Source organism: Tachysurus vachellii, chromosome 9 (genome assembly GCF_030014155.1).
Source record: "Tachysurus vachellii isolate PV-2020 chromosome 9, HZAU_Pvac_v1, whole genome shotgun sequence".
In the NCBI taxonomy this organism is placed as follows: Eukaryota; Metazoa; Chordata; class Actinopteri; order Siluriformes; family Bagridae; genus Tachysurus; species Tachysurus vachellii.
This window is the reverse complement of record NC_083468.1, coordinates 27531664-27551663: the sequence shown is the minus strand read 5'-3', so window position 1 is coordinate 27551663 and position 20000 is coordinate 27531664. Positions and strand designations below refer to the sequence as shown.

General features: G+C 37.5%; 3 protein-coding genes and 1 long non-coding RNA gene across 10 annotated transcripts in view; 2 read left to right on the top strand and 2 right to left on the bottom strand.

Moving 5' to 3' along the window:
• The window catches only part of dmxl2 (Dmx-like 2), a 43946-nt gene extending 43806 nt beyond the window's left edge, over positions 1-140 (top strand). For all 7 annotated transcript variants that reach the window (XM_060878437.1, XM_060878434.1, XM_060878436.1 and 4 more), the window contains one exon: positions 1-140. This exon is cut by the window's left edge and continues 403 nt beyond it. The gene's annotated coding sequence lies outside the window, so the exon portion shown is untranslated.
• A 957-nt stretch (positions 141-1097) lies between these two features.
• LOC132851742 (uncharacterized) lies at positions 1098-1360 on the bottom strand. The gene is made up of 3 exons (XR_009649057.1): positions 1318-1360; positions 1192-1259; positions 1098-1145 (listed from the first exon to the last, which is right to left on the bottom strand). It is a non-coding gene; the product is annotated as an uncharacterized LOC132851742 (long non-coding RNA).
• A 2037-nt stretch (positions 1361-3397) lies between these two features.
• gldn (gliomedin) lies at positions 3398-11890 on the bottom strand. The gene is made up of 11 exons (XM_060878734.1): positions 11756-11890; positions 10899-11429; positions 10137-10188; positions 10016-10033; positions 9771-9869; positions 8509-8610; positions 7969-8106; positions 6766-6840; positions 6233-6358; positions 5823-5973; positions 3398-5476 (listed from the first exon to the last, which is right to left on the bottom strand). Exons 2-11 carry the CDS (start codon positions 11361-11363, stop codon positions 5011-5013), a joined length of 1692 nt encoding a protein of 563 aa, XP_060734717.1. The 5' UTR covers positions 11364-11429; positions 11756-11890; the 3' UTR covers positions 3398-5010.
• Positions 11891-17623: 5733 nt separating this feature from the next.
• Positions 17624-20000, top strand: part of LOC132851508 (aromatase) — an 8050-nt gene continuing 5673 nt past the window's right edge. Inside the window, exons 1-2 of the mRNA XM_060878430.1 lie at positions 17624-17831; positions 18545-18695. Of these exons, the coding sequence (XP_060734413.1) occupies positions 17624-17831; positions 18545-18695 (359 nt within the window). The remainder of the gene's footprint in view (positions 17832-18544; positions 18696-20000) is intronic.

The following is a 20000-nucleotide window of genomic DNA, read 5'->3' as shown; positions in this document are numbered from 1 at the left end:
AGCTATGCATGTGCTGAACTCGTCACTGCGGTGCATTCGCCAGAGTGTTGATTGTGCTCTGTAAAGCAAAACATTCCTGTGTGTGTGTGTGTGTGTGTGTGTGTGTGTGTGTGTGTGTGTGTGTGTGTGTGTGGGTGGGTGGGTGTAGGTGGGTGGGTGGGTGGGTTGTGTGTGTGTGTGTGTGGGTGGGTGGGCGGGTGGGTGGGGGTGTGTGTGTGTGTGTTGGGTGGGTGGGGGTGTGTGTGTGTGTGTGTGGGTGGGTGTGGGTGTGTGTGTGTGTGTGTGGGTGGGTGTGGGTGTGTGTGTGTGTGTGTGTGTGTGTGTGTGTGTGTGTGTGTGTGTGTGTGTGTGTCATTTTCATGTCCACAGCTGAGCGGACTGAGCCTTTTTAACTCCAGCACTGTGCTTCAGTAATCCCCTGTCTGTGAAGCCCACACTTTATTTATTCTTACTGTAAATCACACAGCTGTCTCACTCTCGCCCCATGCCTGCAGCTAGACCTGTCTCACTCTAGGTGTGTTTTAGAATGTATTTTATTTATTTATAAAAATGTACAAGTTTATTGGAGAAATAAGATGTTTATCCTGCACAAGCTACTGAAAAGGGTTAGAGGAAGGAAAGGTGTCACACTCACTAATATAAACCTGTCTCACTCTCCTTTCATACATGCTATGATATTTCTGTCTTATTCTCCAGTCATAACTCCAGTTAAACCTGTCTCTCTCTTCCTTCCTGTGTGTAAATAAATATTTGTCTCACTCTCATTCCATAACTCCATGTTAAACCTGTCTCACTCTCTCTGCATCTTAATATCTCTTAGTGATGTTTCACAATTTCACATAAATGTCTCATTGTCATTCCATAACTCCAGTTAAACCTGTCTCTCTCTTCTTTACTGTGTGTAATTAAATATTTGTCTCACTCTCATTCCAGTTCCATGTAAATCTGTCTCACTCTCATTCCTAAAGGCTGAAATTAATCAGTCTTTCTATTCCTGAACCTGTCTCACTCCCATCTCCATAGCTGTTATTACTTCTGTCTCACTCGAAATCTGATATCAGTTTTAAATCCTGTGGCCCAGGTACGTCCACGTATCCACCTGTCTCACTCTCAGATCTGTCTCACTCTCAGACTCACTCTCAGACCTGCCTCACTCTCAGATTCACTCTCAGACCTGCCTCACTCTCAGACCTGTCTCACTCTCAGACATGTCTCACTCTCAGATCTATCTCACTCTCAGACCTGTCTCACTCTCAGATCTATCTCACTCTCAGACTCACTCTCAGACTCACTCTCAGATCTATCTCACTCTCAGACTCACTCTCAGACCTGTCTCACTCTCAGATCTGTCTCGCTCTCATTTCCCGCAGTGTTTTTGGTCACCGGTGATCTGAGACGTTTACTTTGAGCAGAAACAGTGACATTTTGCACAGAACCTTTTTTTGTCTTTATTAATTATTTATTAAGGTGTTTAGTGTTTACATGCTCATGCGTTCTGTTGTTTTTTAAAGCTGCTGTACTCCTCATTAACTTTATTCCTGTGTGATGCAACTGTAAGATGCTGCAATGTGATGATCACTGGTTTATTTATGAAATGTCTGAACACAAATGTACACGTTTGCACTCGGATGTGGAGACGCTGTAACAGTCCAACAGAGTGGAGGATGTTTTAACAGAAAAATCTTCTATATCCAGATGAATGTTTAGTTTTAAAGGAACACAAATATATATAAATATAAATAACTAGATATGAAGTAGCTGGACATGGCTGTTACAAACCGTTTTAATTTATTCAGTTTTGTTTGCTTTAGTTTTTATCATAATGGCTGCAATAGATGTATATTTGTTTTGGATGTATGTGATATATTTATTAAACTCTTTGTGTTGTGTACGGTCTTCTGGCCATCATGTCCACTGTACTTGTGGGGGGGTGGGGGTGTGTCCTTTTGTCTGTAGTGTATTTATTAAACCGGTCATATGCCGTCTGTGTTTAAGTTTCTGGAAGAACAGCTTGTTTTCTCATGGTCAGAGTTTTACCTTTGTAGAGTAAGAATCTGAATAAAATCTGTTCATCTGCTTTCTTTTCCCGCCACATCTCCTGCTGTCATGATGACGTTTTCTCCATTTTGAGTAAATGTCAGAGTGCCTGTGTTACTGAGACCCCGAGACACTCTTAGTTGATTATTTACCTCTAACTGCGTGTCCCCAAGTGCTTAATTTCTTTTACATTATTATTATTTATTAAAGAACGACACGTTGATTCATTTACACTTGTTTAACGATCTGTACATCAGGTCCCTGTTCTCAGGTACGTTCTAGCAGCTGTACACACTCCATCTCTCACCAGTCTCTCCTTATTCTCTCTCTCTTTTAAAGTCAAAAAGATTCACAGCTTTACCTCTGACTGTTCTACAGCATTGACACTGAAGACTCCTTCACCACACACACACACACACCTCACAGTCCAGTCATAACACAGATTTATAAAATCCTCTTTATTATTAATGTAGAGTTATAACGAGCTGTTACTATGGAAACGATAACTCGGATATCCTGCGGTTCACATGCGCAGGTTTGTGATTGTAGAATATGTGGAATCTCGGAAACCGATTCCTAGAGCACAAATGATTTAAATTGTTTTACAAATATAATAAATGTGAATCACTGTAAACTTCTGAGCAGCAGCAGCAGAGTCACAACAAACAGCCTGCATTCAACTAACTCGCGTCTCCATGAACAACAAAACTGAGGTGTTCACGTTGTGTTCACTTTGTGTTCACGTTGTGTTCACTTTGTGTTCACTTTGTGTTCACTCTGTGTTCATGTTGTGTTCACTTTGTGTTCACTCTGTGTTCACTTTGCTCTCAGTCCTCAGCCCTGACCTGCTGAGAGACGATTCTCTAATGTCTGCAATTATAAACACTGCAGAATATTCAACAATCAGCAAAGACTCACTGCTGTAAAGAACAACACAACAGCAACACGATAACAACACAATAACAACACAATAACAACGCAACACACACGTCCTGAGCTTGTGCTGAAGTTTTCCCTCCTAATTTTTAGTTAGCTCACTAATTTCAGCAGAAGTCACTACACAAACGACTAAATGTGAATGTTGTACATAAAGATTTATAAAGAATTATAAATGAAATAAATAAGCAAAGCAACAGTAAGTAACAGTTTAATATAATCAAAGACACTTTTAAGAAAATTTATTTATTTATTTGAATTTACACATTTGTCACATTAACAATCCAAAAGACTTTTTGTTAGAAATAGATAAATGATTTATAAAGTTTATAATGAAATAAAACAGCTATAAAAACACAACAGAGTACAATAATCTAATGCAGGATGTAAAGCAGCAGAAAGTACAGGAACTAAACATCCAGGGTACTTTTAAATGTTTATTAAATAATTATATAAGCTGCCAAAATGGAACATTGTTCATTAAAGATCAGGATCTGAAACAGACTGGAAGCACAAACATAGAGTTAAATCATTTATTATAAAACCTCTGGAGTTCATCTTAATAATCATTTCATTCAGATTCTTCTTTTAATATAAAGTCACGCTTGAAATCTGCTTTAATTGAAACTGTTAGAAAGATTCAGTTCAGCTGTGAGAAATCTGAGACCTTTCTAATCTTCACGTCTGTTGTTTCATCGTTAACTTTCACTGAAACACCTGAAAACACACATTTAGTGTAAATTATAATGAAGACAGTTTGACTATGATGATGAGACTCCAGCACACGCAGCTCGCTACTGAACATCACACTCCATTACCTTTTAGTGAGGAACTTAATGAGCGGGAAACGAACTGAACAGAAGTCTGTGGGCTTTAAAATGAGACGCTGCACTGAGTGATGATTACCAAAAATTAGTTACTAACCAAAAGTACTTTTAGGTCATGTGTCGTTTTACAGAATAGCAATAAAAATATCAAAACTCAACAAACAAAATGTTAATTTCTCTGTTTTTTTGTCCTGCTTTATTTGATACTTTGCGACTTTAGATTAATTTAAGCTCCGCCCACTTCACCATCACGTCACATGACTCTGTAAAGTTTGTTTTTCTGATGTACATAAAGTTTATGGTGAGATGAAATAGACATTAGTTTGCTTTATCAACTTTCTCTCATTTATTTATTTATTTATTTATTTATTTATTTTAATGAGTTGCTTTTATTCCACGTTTCTGTCCCTTTAGAGTTTAGAGATTAAATTCATAGTAGAGAGGAACAGCTCCGAATGTTGAGTCAATTTGGACTTTATACTGAAATGTATTTGATTTAACAGACCAGGAGGTTTTAATTAAGGTGAAAGGTGAAATTAAGGGAAAAAAAGAAAAAAAATCAGTCGCACATTTCATTCATTCATTCATCTTCTACCGCTTATCCGAACTACCTCGGGTCACGGGGAGCCTGTGCCTATCTCAGGCATCATCGGGCATCAAGGCAGGATACACCCTGGACGGAGTGCCAACCCATCACAGGGCACACACACACACACTCTCATTCACTCACGCAATCACACACTAGGGACAATTTTTCCAGAGATGCCAATCAACCTACCATGCATGTCTTTGGGCGGGGGGAGGAAACCGGAGTACCCGGAGGAAACCCCCGAGGCACGGGGAGAACATGCAAACTCCACACACACAAGGTGGAGGCGGGAATCGAACCCCGACCCTGGAGGTGTGAGGCGAACGTGCTAACCACTAAGCCACCGTGCCCCCCTCAGTCGCACATTTAACTTCAGTAAAAGTTGTTTTCTGAGCATCTTCACAGAGAAATAAACACTTCAGTGACTTCAGACTAGATTTAAGAGTTTTGTTTTCATAATTTGTAAATTAAAATTCTGCCTATTTAAATAAACAAAGCCTCATTTGCATAATGAGATGGATAGTTATTTTAAACATTTCAATACAAAAGGGTTCATCAAGGAATGGACACGAGGCTATTAGTGAAAAGTCACTCAGAACATTTCATATATAAAAACTCCAATCATTCATCAGACAGAAACTGGACCTTGTAGGATTTGACGTGTCCGCTGTCCCAGACGTATAAATGGCGGTCTTTAGGATTGTAAGACATCATCGACAGAACGCTAGCCGGAGGCCAGAGATCAAAGCTAACGCTGAGAGGCTTCAGTTTGAGGAGATCAAAGGCGAAGCTCACTCTGCTGTCTTTAGTGTCAGTGACGTAGAGGACGCCGCACGCGATGAAGGCGTTTCCTGCTTTGCTCTTCGGGTAGCTGGTGTTGATGTATGATGTCACAGAGAAGGTTTTCTCGTCCAGTTGCGCCACCATGATGTTCTCGTCGATGCTTGAGGCGAAGACGAGCCACAAGCCGCTTTCATCTGCTGCCATTTTAAAGTAGGTCTTGGAGCTCCGGAGCAGGTAGGACAGGTTGTGGTACAAAGCGTTCTCTATGGCCAGAGTGTGCAGTGTCTTAGTCTGAAGATTAAACCTGAAAAAGTTCCACAAACACAGATGTGAGATTTCTCTTCATTCACTTCCAGTCTTTTACATAGATTAGAATACAACGTTCTAACATTCCTAACGTCTAAACATTTTTAATAAAGTTTAAAAAAGAATAAATTAATTAATTAGGTTTTTTCCAAATTCAAATGAATAAATGCCAATAAAACTTCCCCTTTCAAAATGAAACCTATAAAATGTTAAATGAAATTATTATATTTATTGTTAAATATCTTAAAAGTTTGATTTCTGTAATCACGGCTCTGTATTCTACTCTGCCTGAGCACTCCATGTTTGATCGTTGAATGTTATAGAAAGCTCCAGATTCTTCTTACTTGGAGATGATGTAAGTTCCTGCGATGTTGTAATAAAAGGAGTTGTTGTGGACCAAATGTCCGCATCCTTGGAAAAACTTCTTGACGTCGATGGACTTGCCGCTGCTGTTCTGCCAGGCTGCGATGCTGCTGTACTCCTTTATAATACGACCTACAGGATAGAGACATGATCACAGGCTGAACCCTGAAACTAACACTAGACGGCTCCTCACAGGAAACCTCACCATTGCATGACCCTGTGACTGAGCCGTTGCTATAGAAACGCTGAGGCAATAATATAGAGCTGTTCAAGAAAACTAGTTAACACCTTGTCACCAATGAGAATCCAGAAATCCACACACTTGTGGTGTAATAATATCCTGCGTATGTTGGATATTATGTTATGAATCTCCTTATGTCTGATGATGTACCTGAGAAATGTTCTGCCACCCAGATCTTCTCATCATCTCCCACTGCTGTGTCTTTCAGCCAGGTTCCAAACGTACTCGCCATCTTAGCCAGGTTCCTCGGTTCCTTTACTGACTTGATAATGCACTCTGCCACGGAGAGACATTTTTATTGTTCATAAAATGTTTAGAAGCCCCTGAATAATAAAGCATCATGAAGTAGCAGCTTCTACAGATTGGTTCTATGTAGAACCCTATAATACAGTTCCCCTGTCAGAACCAATTTTGGAAGCTATGAACTCTTATTTATGTAATGAGCCTTTATCAGAAACTATGTCCTTCAAGGTTCTCTGTGGAACCTGTACCACTGAACCATTACCAAACTTCTACACACTCAAAGGTTCTCTGTGGTCTTTTGCCAAGAAGTTTTCACCTTCTAGTAATCTTTTCATAGGCTCAAGGTGATCAAGAACCAGATTATTAATGATCTGATAGATGCATTAATGATAGATCATTAATGCATCACACAGGAGAAGGTGAGTATGTTCTGTCTGTACCTTGTTTTGAGATCTTTCTCCGGTTCCCTGGTCCGTGACTCATCATTGGATCATGTGAAACAGGCTGAATGAAACCTGGGGGTAAAAAAATCAACATATTTCTCTTCAGAGTTGCATACATGTAATGATTCAGTGATTCATTTCAGCCTGAGACTCAAACCCACAACCTTGGGATTGAGAGTCAGACTCTCTAATCATTGGGCCACGACTTCCCTTTCATTTTTTTTTCTTTCTTTTCTTCAGAATCAGCTACAGGAGAGCAGCATGTTCAGTACAGTGATGTGTTCAGTACAGCGACGTATTCAGTACAGGGACGTGTTCAGTACAGCAATGAGTTTAGTACAGACACATGTTCAGGACAGCAGTGTATTCAGTATATTGACACGTTCAGTACAGCGACATTCAATACGGTGACATTTTCAGTACAGTCATGTGTTTAATACAGCCATGTGTTCAGTAAAGTCATGTGTGACACGTTCAATACAGTGACATGTTCAGGACAGTGATGTGTTCAGTACAGTGACATGTTCAGCACAGTGACGTGTTCAGTACAATGAAGTGTTCAGGACCTTGACGTGTTCAGTACAGTGACATGTTCAGGACAGCAACGTGTTCAGTACAGTGAAGTGTTCAGGACCTTGATGTGTTCAGTACAGTGACGTGTTCAGTACAGTGAAGTGTTCAGGACCTTGACGTGTTCAGTACAGTGACTTGTTCAGTACAGTGAAGTGTTCAGGACCTTGACGTGTTCAGTACAGTGAAGTGTTCAGTAAAGTGAAATGTTCAGGACAGTGATGTGTTCAGTACAGTGAAGTGTTCAGTACAGTGAAGCGTTCAGTACAGTGACGTGTTCAGTACAGTGACGTGTTCAGTAAAGTGAAATGTTCAGGACAGTGACGTGCTCAGTACAGTGAAGTGTTCAGTACAGTGACGTGTTCAGTACAGTGACATGTTCAGTAAAGTGAAATGTTCAGGACAGTGACGTGTTCAGTACAGTGAAGTGTTCAGTACAGTGACGTGTTCAGTACAGTGATGTGTTCAGTACAGTGAAGTGTTCAGTACAGTGACGTGTTCAGTACAGTGACGTGTTCAGTAAAGTGAAATGTTCAGTACAGTGACGTGTTCAGTACAGTGAAGTGTTCAGGACCTTGACGTGTTCAGTACAGTGACGGGTTCAGTACAGTGATATGTTCAGCACGTTACCTTCAGACACAGGGCCTGTGTGCAGGTGAGCTCTCTGGCTTCTGTTCCTGGCTGGTCTCGGTGGACCAGGTGGTCCTGGAAGACCTGGTGGTCCCATCGGACCTGGAGCACCAGGGGGTCCCGCGGGGCCAGGAGGACCTGCCAGGTAAATGAGAAGAAGTTCAAATCCCCAAAGCGAGAAGAAGAAAGTGTTAATTTATTATTTATCAGAGTAAAAGATCACAGTTAGGGAGCAGCTTTAATCCCAATGATCTTTAGAGGAACGCTTCACATCTCCAGTCATGAAGTAAAGGTGTATTAGGGAAGATTCCTTTATTTTATCCCACAATTCCGAGTCTGAAGCCACATTTTCCGTGTTTTTTTTCCTCAGATTCTTTACACTTTTGTCCTGAAGTCAAGGTTTAAACCATTTTTTGTCATATTCTGTTTATGTTTTTATCAAATTTATGTGAAAATATATCAAAGTTATGTGAAAATGAATATTCAAATTTTTAGTTTGTACAAAAAAAAAAAAATCCAAGCAGGAATTTTAATATTTACCTTCTACAATCACGTCATTAGAAGGTTCTCCCTTTTCTCCAGGTGGTCCTGGGTCACCTTTCACACCAGGCTCACCTGGTTCACCTTTTTCACCTGGAGAACCTAATAATAATAATAATAATAATAATAATAATAATAATAATAATAATAATAATAATAATAATAATAAAAGCAAATCATTAATTCAGATAATTATAGTAAATTTTTAGCAAAGGATTGATCTGATTTGATTCTGCACATCGGAATGAAATGAATGCTTCTGTCATGGCTGCTGAATGCTTGAGGAAATCTCATACAGTGGAAGTTTAACCACAGAGTCACTAAATATTATTAAATATTCCGCCTCAGTGTTCCGCTTATCAGATCAGTCATCGTCTTTACACTCAATCCAAATATTTTCCAGAAGCTTCTCATCAGTGGAATAAAGAATTTCATTCAGTTTCCTCTGTGACTCAGCAGTGAGCCGGAGAATCAGCATGACTTTAAAACCCACAGCTACGACTGCCTCCATTTCCTATCAAAGACTTCTCACAGGATTCCCACTGAGGGACAATAACATTCCGATTCACAACAGAAACTGAAAAACCACCAGATCCACAACAGGAAGTTACGATTGGAAAGACAAGTGAACTGTCATAAAGAGCTGATGTTGTTGTCTCTGACTGCAGAAGAATTCACAATTCCTGATCAGCCACTGGACAGATAATTGAGGAATCGTGTAAAAGGAAGAATTCCCAACCAGGTTTCTATAAAGCTTTGTAATGGATTTGGCGCAAATAATGGAAAAAGAAATATAATCCATAGAATTCCACTTCGCTGGTCTCAGATCACTGAGAATTATTTAATGAGCAGAAATTCCTGCGCTTTTATAAATCACTGAGAATGGATTTGGATGGATTACTGGCGATAGTCCAACAAACAAAATTCCTAATAATTCAACACATCCAGTATAATTGGCAAAATTCCCAAATGACCTGAGATCACTGGGAATGTACAGAAAACATGTAAAAATCCCAAATAAATGTCTAAACACATGAATCATTAGTAATATAGGGACAAAATTCCCAATTGTGTAAGAGTAGAAATCCACTTATTGTTTTTTTTTCTAAATAAAAGTAACAATGCTGTAATGAACAAAGTTCCTGAATATAATTCAAACCCCTTTAATGGATTAGTGGAAATTGTATAATAATCACTATTTGTTTAAATAGACGGATGATTTGGAAATGATGTATCATTAAGGAATAATATTTTTATCTGACCCTTTTTTCCTCGTCTTCCGGGGGCTCCAGGTTCTCCTGGCAAACCAGGAATTCCATCAGTCCCGTTGTATCCTGGCATTCCATCTACACCTGGCAAACCTGCAATTTCCAGTCATAAACATCAATTATTTATTTATTTCAGATATTTACACCTTATAACTATTTGTCAGGAAAATATTCGAGTGAGAGACGAAGCTCAAACATTTTAATGATTGTCATATAATTTATTGAAGCTGTTTTATTACCTGGAGGTCCAGGAGGACCTGTTAAAGGAATGATAAAATGTAGTGAAGAGCTTTGTACATTAAGGAAAGTCCGAAAATATTCTTTATTTTATTAAGGAATTGTTTATGAGGAGAAACTCACCAGTGAGACAAACTCCTTTAGAGCTGTTACAGAGGTCTAATAAGACTTTAACCTTAAAAACAAAAACATCTTCAAAACGAATAAAGACTTTTATCACACACACACACACACACACACACACACACACACACACACACACACACACACACTGCACTGATTAATCAAATGTGGCATTAAGACTGATTTACAAAATTGAGGTTAAATTGTTATAAATATAAAAATTATTTCACAAAATCAAAAAGAATATTTGAAGATGTTCTGAAAAATATTTTGTTCAAAAAACTTCAGTCAAAAGCAAAGAGGAAAAATATATTGTAAGGCTTTTTAATACCTGCCCACTATTAAGCATTAGTTAATCATGAGTAAATACTTGAATCATTGACTCATCAATCAATGAATCATTTACAAAGCATCGCTCCTGCATTAGGATCCAAGCGTTACCAATATATTTTATGTTTAAGGCAAAAGGCAAAAAAAGTTTTTTTCTTCCAAAATTCAAAATTTGTGTATTTTAAACAAAATTCCACACTACAAAATAAATTAAAAAATTATTATTAATTGAATTACCTTTTTTTTTCAGAAAATGTTCATCCATTTGTCAGATTTATACAAAATATAAAATTATATTTTTCTTTCTTGGTTATTATCTAAAAAATGTTTTTATTAAACTGAAAGATCTCATCAACATTTTCACCGGATTGTGATTTTATAAATGACATAAATCTGCCTTTTTTATGTCCTCCACTCATTTGTAGTTCTTACCGGCACCATGGAGTACGTCATCATCATCATCATCCCATTGTGCTGAACCGTCCTGTGATAGAAATCTGGAGGCTCCTGAATGTTCCTCTCCTCGTTAATCATCGCTCTTTCTCCCATTCCGTCTCCTGAAACCTCGGCCAGTTTCTCCTCCAGTTCCAGCTGAAGTTTCTGCTCTAGAGCTTGAGCTGCCTTTAGCTCCTGACTCCTTTTATTTCTGGAGTATTGATGCAGATCTTCCTGGATCTCCTGCTTATTTCTGCTCATCTCCGTCATGAACTCCACCACTGAGCTCTGAGAGATTTCCTCCAGACGAGATTCCACCACATCCATCCGATTTTCAAACTCTCGGGTCTGAAGAAGGAGCAGCATAAATCCGGCCGAGTTCAGCAGCGTGAGCACGCTAACAACACCCAGCGTCCAGTACAATGTCCAGGACAACCTGACGGACGAATCGGACATCTTCATCTGGAGCTCCGGCAAAGAAGATCCTCAGAAATTTGAGGGAAACGTGGTGTAGAGGACAAAAAAGTGCTGGAAAAAAGTAAAAAAAAAAAATTTTATTAAAATTTAAGGAAATTGTTAATTGTTAATGGGCATCAATTAAAAGTGGTTACTTTAGAAACAAAATTTGAAAAACAAAGGTGAAAAATTCAACCAGCCAAATATATATATATATTTCTCAAATTCAAGCTAAAATAATTTTGTTAATAAGAATAAAAGAAAACTAACAAGAAGTTCTATTTATGTTTTTACACAGATTTTTAGATATAAATGTAAAAATAATAAATAAAAGCTAGATTTAAAAGCTACAGACCTCAAAGATTAGACAATATGCAAAATAAATATATTTAACTCACAATAAAAAAAGAAAAAGGAAAAAGTTCTGAAGGTTTTCCAGAGTGAAGAATGAGACAGACGCAGCTGTAGGACGACAATAAGATGGAGTTTAGGCGTTCTGCTCAAGGCGACACACAAACGCTGCTGTTGTTCGTAGTGTTTCTGAAGCCTCTCGTCTGTACAGTCACCTGATTTATATTCAGTCGAGTTCTTTATTCTGACTGGGGGCTGAAACGCAGCTCATCACTGCAGCTCGACACCGACAAAACACCAGCCAGCAACAAGGAACACACTTATTTATTTATTTGTTTGTTTGTTTGTTTGTTTATCTACAATTTTTTTAAATTCTGATGCTAATTATTTTTATTATAATTATATGTAAATAAATTAATTGGTAAATTATAAATGAAAAGTAAATCATTTAATAAAGAAATTTTGAAAACGAATAATGAATAATTATTTAATATTTAATAATGAAAAGTTTAATAACAAGGACACTTGTACCTTTATTCAAATGTATTTAAATTTGAATAAAATAACAAAAAATGAATTTAAATAAGAAAATATCTCTTCAACCTTTTTTACTGTTGTTGAATATTATTATTATTATTATTATTATTATTATTATTATTATTATTATTATTATTATTATTATTATATTAGGTTTTAAAGGCGATATTATTAGAGCTGAGTGTAAAATAAAAGCTGTGACCCAGATTTCTGTAGATCTGAGAAGAAAAGTGTGAGTTTCTTCCTGAGGATAAAAACACACACAGATTAGAGTCTCTCTCGTCCCCTGAACCGTCTCAGACTCTAATCACGGACTCTACTCAGAGACTCTAATCACAGACACTAATCAGACTCTAATCACAGACTCTAAACAAACTCAAACCACAGACTCTAATCAGACTCTAACCACAGACTCTAATCAGACTCTAATCACGGACTCTACTCAGAGACTCTAATCACAGACTTTAATCAGACTCTAATCACAGACTCTAATCACACTCTAAACAGACTCTAATCACAGACACTAATCAGACTCTAATCACAGACTTTAATCAGACTCTAATCACAGACCCTAATCACACTCTAAACAGACTCTAATCACAGACACTAATCAGACTCTAATCACAGACTTTAATCAGACTCTAATCACAGACCCTAATCACACTCTAAACAGACTCTAATCACAGACACTAATCAGACTCTAATCACAGACTTTAATCAGACTCTAATCACAGACCCTAATCACACTCTAAACAGACTCTAATCACAGACACTAATCAGACTCTAATCACGGACTCTACTCAGAGACTCTAATCACAGACACTAATCAGACTCTAATCACAGACTCTAAACAAACTCAAACCACAGACTCTAATCAGACTCTAACCACAGACTCTAATCAGACTCTAATCACGGACTCTACTCAGAGACTCTAATCACAGACCCTAATCACACTCTAAACAGACTCTAATCACAGACACTAATCAGACTCTAATCACAGACTTTAATCAGACTCTAATCACAGACCCTAATCACACTCTAAACAGACTCTAATCACAGACACTAATCAGACTCTAATCACAGACTTTAATCAGACTCTAATCACATACTCTAATCACACTCTAAACAGACTCTAATCACAGACACTAATCAGACTCTAATCACGGACTCTACTCAGAGACTCTAATAACAGACACTAATCAGACTCTAATCAAGACTCTAAACAAACTCAAACCACAGACTCTAATCAGACTCTAACCACAGACTCTACTCAGAGACTCTAATCACAGACACTAATCAGACTCTAATTACAGACTTTAATCAGACTCTAATCACAGACCCTAATCACACTCTAAACAGACTCTAATCACAGACACTAATCAGACTCTAATCACAGACACTAATCAGACTCTAATCACAGACTTTAATCAGACTCTAATCACAGACCCTAATCACACTCTAAACAGACTCTAATTACAAACTCTAAACAGACTCTAATCATAGACACTAATCAGACTCTAATCACAGACTTTAATCAGACTCTAATCACAGACCCTAATCATACTCTAAACAGACTCTAATCACAGACACTAATCAGACTCTAATCACAGACTCTAAACAGACTCTACTCACAGACTATAATCAGATTCTAATCACAGACCCTAATCACACTCTAAACAGACTCTAATCACAGACTCTAAACAGACTCTAATCACAGACCCTAATCACACTCTAAACAGACTCTAATCACAGACACTAATCAGACTCTAATTACAGACTTTAAACAGACTCTACTCACAGACTCTAATCAGATTCTAATCACAGACCATAATCACACTCTAAACAGACTCTAATCACAGACACTAATCAGACTCTAATCACAGACACTAATCAGACTCTAATTACAGACTCTAGTCACACTCTAATCACAGACTCTACTCACAGACTCTAATCACTGACACTAATCAGACTCTAATCACAGACTCTAATCATACTCTAATTACAGACTCTAAACAGATTCTAATCACAGACTCTAATCACAGACTGTAATCACAGACTGTAATCAGACTCTAATCACAGACTCTAATTAGACTCTAATTACTGACTATAATAGACTCTAATCAGACTTTAATCACAGATTCTAATCACAGACTCTAATCTAATCAGACTCGAATCACAGACTCTAATCAGACTCTAATCACAGACTCTAATTAGACTCTAATTACTGACTCTAATCAGACTCTAATCAGACTTTAATCACAGACTCTAATCACAGACACTAATCAGACTCTAATCACAGACACTAATCAGACTCTAATCACAGACTTTAATCAGACTCTAATCACAGACCCTAATCACACTCTAAACAGACTCTAATTACAAACTCTAAACAGACTCTAATCACAGACACTAATCAGACTCTAATCACAGACACTAATCACACTCTAAACAGACTCTAATCACAGACACTAATCAGACTCTAATCACAGACTTTAATCAGACTCTAATCACAGACCCTAATCACACTCTAAACAGACTCTAATCATAGACACTAATCAGACTCTAATCACAGACTTTAATCAGACTCTAATCACAGACCCTAATCATACTCTAAACAGACTCTAATCACAGACACTAATCAGACTCTAATCACAGACTCTAAACAGACTCTACTCACAGACTCTAATCAGATTCTAATCACAGACCCTAATCACACTCTAAACAGACTCTAATCACAGACTCTAAACAGACTCTAATCACAGACCCTAATCACACTCTAAACAGACTCTAATCACAGACACTAATCAGACTCTAATTACAGACTCTAAACAGACTCTACTCACAGACTCTAATCAGATTCTAATCACAGACCATAATCACACTCTAAACAGACTCTAATCACAGACACTAATCAGACTCTAATCACAGACTCTAATCAGACTCTAATTACAGACTCTAAACAGATTCTAATCACAGACTCTAATCACAGACTGTAATCACAGACTGTAATCAGACTCTAATCACAGACTCTAATTAGACTCTAATTACTGACTATAATAGACTCTAATCAGACTTTAATCACAGATTCTAATCACAGACTCTAATCTAATCAGACTCGAATCACAGACTCTAATCAGACTCTAATCACAGACTCTAATTAGACTCTAATTACTGACTCTAATCAGACTCTAATCAGACTTTAATCACAGACTCTAATCACAGACTCTAATCAGACTCTAATCACAGACTCTAATCACAGACTCTAATCACAGACTCTAATCACAGACGGTGGTCTTTGTGGTTGAAACAGAAATATTTCTGCTCTGATGATTAAGTGGAATCTGAAACATTTTGCTCCTTCCACAATCTCCTAAATTTATCCTGTTTTTTTCCTTCTTGCTATAAGTGACGTAGGACTTTTGGAACTTTCCTTCACCCTCAATAGCTTTATTCAGTCACACTGAGGTCCAAGCAGCTCAGACCACAGAAGCACAAGTTGTTCCCAAACGGCTGTGGATTAAAGATTCCTTGTTTCCACACAGCATTCCAGCTTCCTCAGACTTCGCCCTTTGTCCCAAATCATGGAATTCCTCCTCACTTAGAGCTCATATTACAACATCACTGAACATCACTGAATCATCTCACACTGCAGTGCAGGAACAACTCCATACTGTGTATTACCCATAATGCACTGCGAGCGTGTGTTTATTACGTGTTAATTAGAAGATACATTCATTCTGATTTCTGATTATGTTTAAATTTGTTTACATTTATATGACATTAATGTTTATCTTTACATTTACATTCATATTTATGTTAATTTTATCCAGAGTGACTGACAAACGATCCAGAACACAATCTGTACATTATGGTGTAAATAATAACCACATTGAAGTACAGAGCGCTGAGTTCTGCTCTCTGATTGGTCAGAATGTGGTGAATGTGGTGTAGAACAGCTCTCTGTATGTCATAAGATCCTCAGACGTGTTACATCTTCTTTTTGTCTATGCAGCTCATTATTGACTGTTTTGGAGACTAGTGTGGGAGTGTAAAATGACACACACACACACACACACACACACACACAGTGATGTCTGTCTGATTACACTGGATTCCTACATGTAGTGAGGAGGCGCGGAGTGAATTCTCTCATTCTGCTGCAGTTACACAAAGAGCTGCTGATGACGAGGATGTGGCCTTCACTGCACACACATAACCTTTTTGTGTTTATGGAAATGTGGAATTTTTATCACAATCATTGTGAGAACAGAAAAGACAACCTAATGAGAATTTTTAGATAAAATGGTAAATATTTGGTAAAGGTGTTGAAGGTTGTGAGTTCAAACCCCAGGTCCATCACCACTGGGCCCCTGAGCAAGGCCCTTAACCCTTATTTGCTCAATTGTATAAAATGAGATAAAATGCTCATCTCTCTGGATAAGAGGCTTCTGTCAAATGCTGCAAATGGAAATGCAAATAAAAGAAATATAATAACAAATAATATTTAAAGCCTGTAAGAATATTTTAATTGGAGCTGGTTCATCAGGTTAATGACCTTTAAAACTCTGTCATTAACAGACTGCTCCATCTAGGAGAGTATTAATGTAATGATGATCCTCTGACAGCTTGGCCAATTTCCACAGATATTTTTTATCCCTTTATAGTTCTGTGAAAGGATTTTCTGCTCTCACTTCTATTATAGCAGCAATAAACAGTGTTTCCCTCAGCAGCTGAACTTCAGTCTCTCTCTTCGAGTTAATCAGATAAAATCCACACCTTGGTATGTGTGTTTCCATGGAAACGTGTCTTGAAGATGTCAAGGTGTCTTGAAGATGTGTCTTTAAGATGTCAAGACATCTGGAGTGGAGTTTATTTGTCACTGGAGACTCCTTACAATAACAAAACAAAGAAAAGTTATTATACACCCCATCAGTGATTGGTGAATGTGGAGCATTTGCTGTACACATCCCTTAAAGTAAAATGTTGCTATAACAACTGTTAATTAATAGGACAGGTAGGTTAATATTAATCTGCGCTACTCTTAGAGCTGCTGCTAAAGAGAATTAATCACCACTTACAGAGTCCCAGCGGAGACGCACAGTGGAGATAGACGTGATGCTCGTTTGCACTTTCTAGGATTTAAATCTGGTGAGTTTTGTAAAACATTTTGCGATCTGCACGTCTACGAGATACTGAAGGTCACTCAAGGTCACAGTCTGGCAGGGAGCCATAAGGCCCAAGGTCAGAGCGGCTGCTATGTGAGTGTCGTGGCTGTTGTTATGACTTGAGGTTTGGCCGTGACCCGAGCTGACTTGTATAAAACACCGTGAGAAAATGCGGAGCTGCAGGTGAGAGACACAACCTGTTCCACGGTTCTCATGGCAGCTCACGTGTTCCCGGTGTGCGAGCGCAGCTTGAAGATGGTGCGTTTCAGCGAGACCGTTATGGAGATTTTACTGCAGAAGGCTGAGAATGGGACGAACCCGCGGTACGAGAACCCACGTGGGATTACACTGTTACTGCTGCTGTGTCTGGTTCTGCTGCTCGCCGTGTGGAACTGCAACGACAAAAGGAGCTGCGTTCCAGGTCCGGTTTCTCTTACTGTACATTAACACCAGAATTCTGTTATTGTCACCATCATGATCTGTTTCCTATAAAATATAATATTTCTAATGGTTTTAATGGGGTTCAGTGTGTTCCTGTGGCTCTGTAACCGTAGCATCATCGACATGAGACAGAAGGTTCTACTGGGTTCTAGTGGAGTTTAATCATTTCTGGTAGAAACTGATTTTTCTCCCAGGACTAAAACTCTAAAACGCCAAAATGTTTTCTATTGTGAATATCAACCTTTTAAACTGTTAATGTCACATATTCCTTGAATACCAATTAACATGATGTAAAATAATGCAAATGTATACCAATGTATGTAAATATGTGTAAAGCTTTTGGCTGGTTACTACAGAACATGTTAACTTAAATATATTTAATTACATTGTTATAGATGTTTTGTATTTATGAGTACAAATGCTAAATAAATCTTGGTGTTATGTGTATGAAGTGTATTCAGTCTTATGATGTGATATGATGCTAAAATAATTTGCCACGTTAGCTTTGTAGCTCTAGTGTGTCTAAAGTAAAGTAAATTTAAATTAAAGAAGTAAATCTCAGAAGCTGAACATGACTCAGGTGGTGAACTAAACTGAGGACGCTGTGTATTTGGTAGATTTTTGTCCTTTACCTGAAAGAGTGTGTGTCATAAACCTTGTGCATGTGTGTGTGGGTTTGTGTGTGTGTTTTAGGTCCCTCGTTTCATCTGGGTTTGGGTCCCCTGATGTCCTACTGCCGGTTTATTTGGATGGGAATTGGAGCAGCGAGTAATTACTATAATGAGAAGTATGGAGACGTGGTGCGAGTGTGGATCAGTGGAGAAGAGACACTCGTCCTCAGCAGGTAGCAGCTACACGCTCGTGTTTCTCTCAGTCCCTCATTACACTGTACATGTATAACCATCTGTTACTGAACACAGACCTGTGTTATCATCATCATCATCATCATCATCATCATAAATAAGATTGAGTTTAACAGTTTATCGTCTCTCAAATCTGCCTGAACATCCTGTTTCACAGCAGAAAAAATTGTTAGTATAAACAGAGCTCTGTATCGTTGTCATGGTTACTCAGGAACACGTCTCAGTATGAGAAAATGTCCCCTCTCGTCCAATCATAATGGAAAACCTTGTCATTACCAATCAAACTGTCAGTTATAATATTTTGCATGATTTGTTGGACGTGATTTGTTTTTAACTATAGATTTAATAAATACATTTTATTAATATAAATAAAATAAAACAAAATAATAAATGAATAAAAACAATAAATTACAATAAATAAAATACACTTAGCAGGTATTTAACCACGAAAATCATATACAAAACAAATATATAAAAAAGTACAAAATAATTAGAATGTAATATTAAATTATTATAATAATCACACTAATTACTTTGTATTATTTATATTATTTTGATATTGAGGAGAATATTCAGCTTTAATCACCATCAACAGAACTGATTTACAGTTAATTGATGATGTAATAATTCAGAGGAACTTTAATAAAGTGATAAAGTATTCAGTGTTCCGTCTCACACACATCATAACTTATCATAACTGTGCTGGTTTTAATAAACATGATTTAACTGGATGAGTTTATTTACTTTTATCCACAAAATAACTCTTCATTAGATTAGGTGTTGATAATTAATTAAATAAACTAAATTTTATACAAACAAAACAAACAAATGGACATTCTAACGCACAGCTGTGTCTGTCATTAATGTGTCTGTCATTAATGTGTCTGTCATTAATGTGTCTGTCATTAATGTGTCTGTCATTAATGTGTCTGTCATTAATGTGTTTGTCATTAATGTGTCTCTCATTAATGTGTCTGTCATTAATGTGTCTGTCATTAATGTGTCTGTCATTAATGTGTCTGTCATTAATGTGTTTGTCATTAATGTGTCTGTCATTAATGTGTCTGTCATTAATGTGTCTGTCATTAATGTGTCTGTCATTAATGTGTCTGTCATTAATGTGTCTGTCATTAATGTGTTTGTCATTAATGTGTCTGTCATTAATGTGTCTGTCATTAATGTGTCTGTCATTAATGTGTCTGTCATTAATGTGTTTGTCATTAATGTGTCTGTCATTAATGTGTCTGTCATTAATGTGTCTGTCATTAATGTGTCTGTCATTAATG

Bases quoted from the DNA above. Each gene is read 5' to 3' on its own strand.
- gldn (XM_060878734.1), bottom strand. From the start codon at position 11,363: ATGAAGATGTCCGATTCGTCCGTCAGGTTGTCCTGGACATTGTACTGG. The intron at 10,189-10,898 runs GTAAGAACTACA...TTTGTTTTTAAG, and splicing joins TGACGTACTCCATGGTGCCG to GTTAAAGTCTTATTAGACCT. The intron at 8,107-8,508 runs GTAAATATTAAA...TTTACCTGGCAG, and splicing joins TAATGACGTGATTGTAGAAG to GTCCTCCTGGCCCCGCGGGA.